This window comes from Penaeus chinensis, chromosome 7 (genome assembly GCF_019202785.1).
Source record: "Penaeus chinensis breed Huanghai No. 1 chromosome 7, ASM1920278v2, whole genome shotgun sequence".
In the NCBI taxonomy this organism is placed as follows: domain Eukaryota; kingdom Metazoa; phylum Arthropoda; class Malacostraca; order Decapoda; family Penaeidae; genus Penaeus; species Penaeus chinensis.
The window spans coordinates 4,783,639-4,791,138 of record NC_061825.1 but is presented as its reverse complement, the minus strand read 5'-3'; the positions used below and the strand labels follow the sequence as shown (position 1 = coordinate 4,791,138).

The 7,500-nt window shown below is 36.5% G+C and overlaps 1 protein-coding gene across 1 annotated transcript in view; it reads right to left on the bottom strand.

The window, feature by feature from the left end:
- Positions 1–4,534: 4,534 nt before the first annotated feature.
- The window catches only part of LOC125027238 (cytochrome P450 2L1-like), a 9,316-nt gene continuing 6,350 nt past the window's right edge, over positions 4,535–7,500 (bottom strand). The window contains exons 7-11 of the mRNA XM_047616199.1: positions 7,445–7,500; positions 7,038–7,218; positions 6,729–6,846; positions 6,130–6,274; positions 4,535–5,737 (exon numbers count right to left, since the gene is read on the bottom strand). The exon at positions 7,445–7,500 is cut by the window's right edge and continues 59 nt beyond it. Coding sequence (XP_047472155.1) covers positions 5,556–5,737; positions 6,130–6,274; positions 6,729–6,846; positions 7,038–7,218; positions 7,445–7,500 — 682 coding nt within the window. The 3' untranslated portion in view covers positions 4,535–5,555. The remainder of the gene's footprint in view (positions 5,738–6,129; positions 6,275–6,728; positions 6,847–7,037; positions 7,219–7,444) is intronic.

The following is a 7,500-nucleotide window of genomic DNA, read 5'->3' as shown; positions in this document are numbered from 1 at the left end:
CTGCTAGGAAAGCCAAGTTCACAGCCAATCCTGGCATACCTCCTTGAAGTTTCAATAGCAGTTCTGAAAAGAGTCAAAATCAAAAATCAAATATACTTCTGATTGTTCTTGGATTTGTTTCAGTGCTTTCAGACACTTTATGGTGTTGTTCTTTATTCCAATCTTGGATTTATCGGCAAATTACCATCACAAACTCCTTCCAGCTTGGTCAATATGGTGTCAATGGTCAGGCAGATGTGTAGGAGGGAACAAAAAAATCCCAGCCATCTGACACCAACTGGCAAAAGACATTTTTGCAATATCTTCACTGTTGCATATAAATGGGACTTCTGCATTGTTGGTCTGCTTCCATTTCAGTCTGTTAAATTCCCGTCTTTGCGCCTGATAATAACATCATACCAATCTATATCTTCCTTGAGGATTTCTCGGGGTTGTTTCTTTGCCTTGGATGACACAATCACAGTTTTCGAGAATTTTGTCTTCAGTGTTACATTTCTGATGGAGTCGTAGTACTCTTTCTTTATTTTTTCTTTCATATACCAAGGTGATATTGTCTTAATGCCGAATTTGCTATACAGCAAAGCAATTTCCGCCTGCAACTTGGATAAAATCTGAGATTCCGTAATAGTCAAATTATTGCATGGCAAGCTATCTTTTGAGCATCCTTTTAGTGTCTGGTTACCATGTCCAATTGTCCACAGTATCGAGCAAGAATGTCACTCTTCGGCAGTGGTCTAGGTGGCAAAACATCAATGGTACCAAACTCTTTCAGTATATGTGTATCGGCACTGCGCAAACCACCACGTCGAAGTGCCATATTGCCACTGACGAAATCGTCACCACAATATAGGCGAGCGAGAAATGTGCATTATTAAGGTAGCACAAGTTTATATGGAAATGCATAGTGACTGGGAATCTTTACGGAAGTCCCCAGGAATCATTCGCAATGACCTAAGTTTCCCTATGTTTGATTCTGCCATAATGTCGGATGAACCGAAATGCCCTTCCGTGGGTCATGCCGCCACACCTCATCCCAGCGACGGAAATGGTATTATACTTTAATCAAAAATTGCGAATAGTAGATATTTTTTGATTTGTCTAATATTTTGCCTGTCGTCATTTAAGCATAGTAGGCGCCTGTTTAGCAACTTGCTGAATGATTCTGAAAAAGTCGGATTTAATAAAACACCCTAGTGTATGTGTGCGTGTGCGTGTGCGTGTGCGTGTGCGTGTGTGTGTGTGTGTGTGTGTGTGTGTGTGTGTGTGTGTGTGTGTGTGTGTGTGTGTCTGCGCGCGCGCGTGTCAAATCAAACTTCCGACTGCGCTTTATTCCTTTTTTTGTTTTTCTTATATCTATCATCTATTACTTATCTTTTTCTTCATGTATCTGCTTATTTATTGATTCGTCTGTATATCCATTTATATATCTACTTACTCTCCTATCAATTTCTTTATCTATAGATTTTTCTATATCTATTCATTAATTATTTTATATATTTAATTGTCAATTAAAACATGAGTAAAAGAGTGCGTATGTATCTTCTTTGTCTGTATATGCATATATATACGTATACATATGCATATACATACATATACAAACATATACATGAATGGTGAAAGCACTCTACCGTGCTGATACTATAGTGGAAAAACCCACAAAGTAAAACTAGATTTATTGAAAGTTTGACAACAGTTTCGGAATCCACCTGGATTCTATCCTCAGGTCATATATATGACGTTACTTGGAGTAATGTTTGGGGATTTGACGCTAATCATGGGGTCAGTCGATGGAATGTCTCTCTCCCGTCTTCGTTCGCAGTACCCCATATACGTTAAGTGGTTGGATGCCATATTTGTACACAGAGACTATGCATTTGTCGTCTTTTTGCTTTTATATGTATAAGTATGTGTATGTATATATGTCATAATTATATATATAAATATACATGTATATATATTCATATAAATATATACATGTGTGTGTGCATATATAGATACGTGTGTGTGTGTGTGTGTGTGTGTGTGTGTGTGTGTGTGTGTGTGTGTGTGTGTGTGTGTGTGTGTGTGTGTGTGTGTGTGTGTGTGTGTGTGACTGCCGCGATGGCTAGTGGTTAGAGCATTGGACTCCGACTCTCATGGTCCCGAGTTCAGTTCCTCGTCCCGACAGTCGCAAAAAGGCCTGTGCTATGACTTCTGGCTCGAACCCAATCTCGCGGCGAGAAAACGACATATCGCCTTGTGAAGTCAAACGCAGGTGTCATAGGAGAAGTCACCGCCGTGGCACAAGTGTTAGCGCGCCGAAGGGTTGTTGATTAGGAAGGGCATCCAATCAGGCAAGGGTGGAACTGCCAAATAGCCTCTGAGAGAGACCTATGTCCTGTAGTGACTGTTCAAATAAATGTATATATATACATATGTATATACATATACATATGTATATACATATACATATGTAATTATATACATATACATATGTATATACATATACATATGTAATTATATACATATACATATATAATTATATACATATACATATGTAATTATATACATATACATATATAATTATATACATATACATATATAATTATATACATATACATATATAATTATATACATATACATATATAATTATATACATATACATATATAATTATATACATATACATATATAATTATATACATATACATATATAATTATATACATATACATATATAATTATGTACATATACATATATAATTATGTACATATACATATATAATTATGTACATATACATATATAATTATGTACATATACATATATAATTATGTACATATACATATATAATTATGTACATATACATATATAATTATGTACATATACATATATAATTATGTACATATACATATATAATTATGTACATATACATATATAATTATGTACATATACATATATAATTATGTACATATACATATATAATTATGTACATATACATATATAATTATGTACATATACATATATAATTATGTACATATACATATATAATTATGTACATATACATATATAATTATGTACATATACATATATAATTATGTACATATACATATATAATTATGTACATATACATATATAATTATGTACATATACATATATAATTATATACATATACATATATAATTATATACATATACATGCATACATATGCAATACACATACATGTATATATACATATATACATGTATGTGTGTGTGTACATATATATGTGTGTGGTAAAAAATGATTTATTGAAAAGGAGAGAGTTTCGAAATCCTTTTGGATTTCATTTTCAGGTATGAAGAGAAAGTGAGAGAAGGGAATATAAAAGAGAGAAAGGAGAGGAAACGCGGTGAAAACATGTCAGGTGAGGAGAGGTGAACGGAAGCGAAGGGAGGTCAGGTAAAAGGATCAGGCATAAGGGAGCAGGCGAAGGGTGTGGGAAGCTGGAAGACTATCGAAAAGCCGCTGTTCAAGTTGAAATTTGGCACAGCTTGAATTAACCCAATGCCGCCGGGGAAAATTAATAAAAAATAGGGAAAATGTTGTGCTCATTTTTTATATTTTTGTGAAATGTCTCAGCACATAGATGGCTCTGCTAGTGCTTAGCCACAAAGGAGTCGGTTAGTAGACCTTGTGACCTTACCTTATTTCAACTTTCCTTGAATTGGCGGGAAAAACGTATTTTTTACTAATGCTATGAATATTGATGGTGCTATTTTATTATAAATATTATAATTACTATAGGGTTATAAACATTAGTAACGGCAAAATAAGATAACGTAATTATACAAATAAACTCATAGTGGGCATGGTATGTATGTACATGCCATGCCCGTCGGCATTGGATTAACAATACTCAAGTACACTCTAAGATCAGTTCAGTTTGTAACACAAAATTTTGATGATTTCTCATGATGAATGAAGGCAGAGAGGAGTTACTTTTGCTTGGATATAACCATTTAGTCGTCCATTAGTATTATTATTACATCATTGATATTACTGTATTCATCACCTTTGCTCTACGTGGTTCTTACTATATTATGCTATTATTATTATGTTTTTCCTATGCGATACATTATGTCTTTTTAATTTTCTATTTTGGCTATTCATTTTTTTCAGTATTAGCCTCAGTATCCTCTTTTTGCATTTTATTTTTACACGTATAACTTAAGAGTCTCGCTGTTTTGATAGCAAACGTTGAAATTTCCTGCAAAAGGAAAACAAAAATAAAATGTCACGAGGTTCTGATTATTTATGATTATGATTATTATTATTATTATTTACATTTGCGTGACGTCATCCGGTGTACGTTCCATTTCCCGTAACAAAGAAACTATAGCTAATAAATGTGTTTTCATTCGGAGTCCTTCAGGGTATTAACGTTTATCTACAAGGTAACCGTAAGCCTAATACAGCCTCGTTAATATCAAGGTCACTTCCAAGATAAAGTTCTACGGAGATCTGGTCAGCATTTCTTACCTTTCGGCTTTCATACAAGGTAGGAGAGGTCAAAGTAAAGTGGGTGTGTAAGTTTTTTATATTTGAGTGTGATATTGTAATAACCTGTTTTATTACATATAAAAAAACAATACTTCTTTGTATTAGATATATCAGCAGTGGACAATTAACCCCACTAAATCACAATATACTACTAGTTCATTTACATATTTTATGTTAGAAACACAATTTGCAGGCAGATCTCGCTTGTGCCAGTCACTAAGCCTCAGGATGAAACATCGGTGATTTTCCACGTTAAAGACATAATAGGACCTAAATGTTTTATAGAGAGCAAGGTTAAGACATCATTCTCTCGAGGTATTCTCAAATGCCCGACAAATTTCCATCCTTGAGCTATGGCATTGGGCATTCTTTCGTCAATGTAGATGTTCGTTAGAGATCCATAGTAAAGGCCTGTGACGTCTTTGATAACGACATAGGATCCCCACGTTTACCTGCGACACCACTTACAACTTATGCTCTCAAGTTGACTTCAATAATAGCATTGCAATACATGTGACAACTTTCTCCTGGTTGCATATTGTTCACAGAAAACATACTGGAGCACTTGGAGTATCAACAAATCACGGTCATAAAATCGAAAAATTACATTTTACAGGAAGTTGGATAAGAGTTAAGTACATTTTACTTATATAGAAAAATGACAGTCTACTCTGGAGTTTTCCTTTATTTTGACTTTTAAGAAAGGCAATTTGATCTTGTTCTAGGCGTCTTCAGTCCTATTCTCTTACTCACGCTATTACTCTCAGGCTTGGAAATCTTGGAATAAGTCTGCACACTGCAGAGGGATTATTAATGGAACATGACAGAGTATTTAATCCCTCTCTCTTCCTTATATGCTGCCAGTGCATCATAACCCTGGGATTGTTAAAGGAATATAACCCTGAATTTCATCCCATCCCCTTCTTAAAGGAATCATAAACCTGGAAGACACTAAGCATCGTTTGTCATGAACAAGAACGGGCCATGTAACGATGAAATCATCTATTACTCAGAACAGAAACGAATTCTCGGAGATACATTTAGCGAATAGTGATAAAGATGTCTTGATTCCTCGGGGTGTGGAACATTGGCACCGCGGGATCAGCTGTGACGTCCACAGTGGAGCCTGGTGGCGGGGCGAAGCTGAGACTCTGAAGCATTGCTGTGGCGAAGATAAGAAGCTCCATGCGGGCCAGGGACTCTCCAAGGCAGGCTCTCTTGCCTGCGAGTAGAACAACCCTTGTCAGATCTTCAATGGAGCATGAATAACTTTGAAACACAAATGTGTTCATTTGTTTAAATGAAGGAAATGGTTTCGCTACCAATTTGTATACAACTTGCTGAACAACTTGAGTGTATAAACGATAGTAATGGTATCGTTACTAATTTCATAGAAGTAAAAATACAACATGCTTAATCCTCAAAGAAATATAAATGAATCCAAAGAATGTATAAATGAAAGAAATATGTCATCAATCAACTAGATGTCAGAGAGAGAGAGAGAGAGAGAGAGAGAGAGAGAGAGAGAGAGAGAGAGAGAGAGAGAGAGAGAGAGAGAGAGAGAGAGAGAGCAAACTACATCAAAATTAAACTTCCGGTAGCAACACCACACACCTGAACCGAAGGGCATGAACCCTTCCTTCTTCGTGGTGAATTTCCCGTTCTCGTCGAGCCAGCGTTCGGGCTTCAGTGCTTCCGGCTTCTCCCAGTACCTCGGGTCACTGTGCATAGACATTGCTGATGTGGCGATGATCGTACCCTGGGGACAGATGATTCCCTCCTAAGCCACAATTCTGGTCGTATTCTAGTGTTTAAATCCTCCCCCTTTAATTAGGAGTGGTAATTGGAATTTTATCTATTACAGGATTTAGATAAGATAAACTAGCTTTCTCTGGTCCTTGTTGTTTCCCAATGTGTAAATGTTCTCATCTTTAGTACGAGTGGTTGTTAGAATTTTATCCACGAGTAAGATAAAAAATGTTAAGGATCGTCTAGACTTCTCTGACCCAGCGCTGCTTTCTTGGCGTTATTTTAAGTTATATTAGAACACACAAGTGTCACTCCGACTGAGTGACACCTGAATTCCCTACCAAAAATTACTCGAATCAACATACGGACCCTGAATTACCTCTGGCAATAGTATCATAGGTATTCCAAAGCCCGTGTGGGTAACACAGAAATCCCATTTAAAAGAGCGCATAAAAAAGTTGTACCTTTGGAATGTAATATCCTCCCAGCTGCGTGTCTGTAACAGCGCTGTGCTGAGCTCCTACGGGAAGGAGGGAAGACAAACGTAGAATTTCATGAAGTACTGCCTCGGTGTATGGTAACCTGGGAATAAAGGACAAGACTAGAAAACACACGCATACACACATATACACACTATATGTAAATATATATATAAAAATAAGATTTATCACATATGAATACGCATGCGTTGCAGTGCATCTTCAGTTCAGGTTCTTCTGTAACATGTGATAGAGAATGAGAAATAACACAATAATATCAGTCCTTCGCGTTACCTCGGTTTGTCTTCGAGTGTAGCCAGGATACCTTTAGGCAGTACTTGGTCTATCTCTTCTTGCATCGTCTTCTGAATGTCAGGGTTCATGGCTAGGTATTGCATCATGAAGGTGAGAGTGTACGTGGTCGTCTCACTCCCGGCAAAGAACAGATCGAGGACCAGGAGACCCAAATCCCTTTCTGGAAGGAAATCGGTTTAATATTCCTTGGCGTGCCCCCATCGAGACGTCATGATTTCGTTCTCAGTTTGGTCTCGGTATTATATACCTTTACGTTAATAAAAAACAACAACGCCATACCATATTCACATTAGTCTGTGCATCTTTACAATAAAAAGAGAAGACGAAGAAGAAGAAGAAACTCTCTTAACATCGAAATTCCAGCCGAAATATCCCCAGCAACTCACCACTGCGAATGACATCTGGACTCTCACTGCCTTCCTTTAACTCCAAGAGGTAAGCA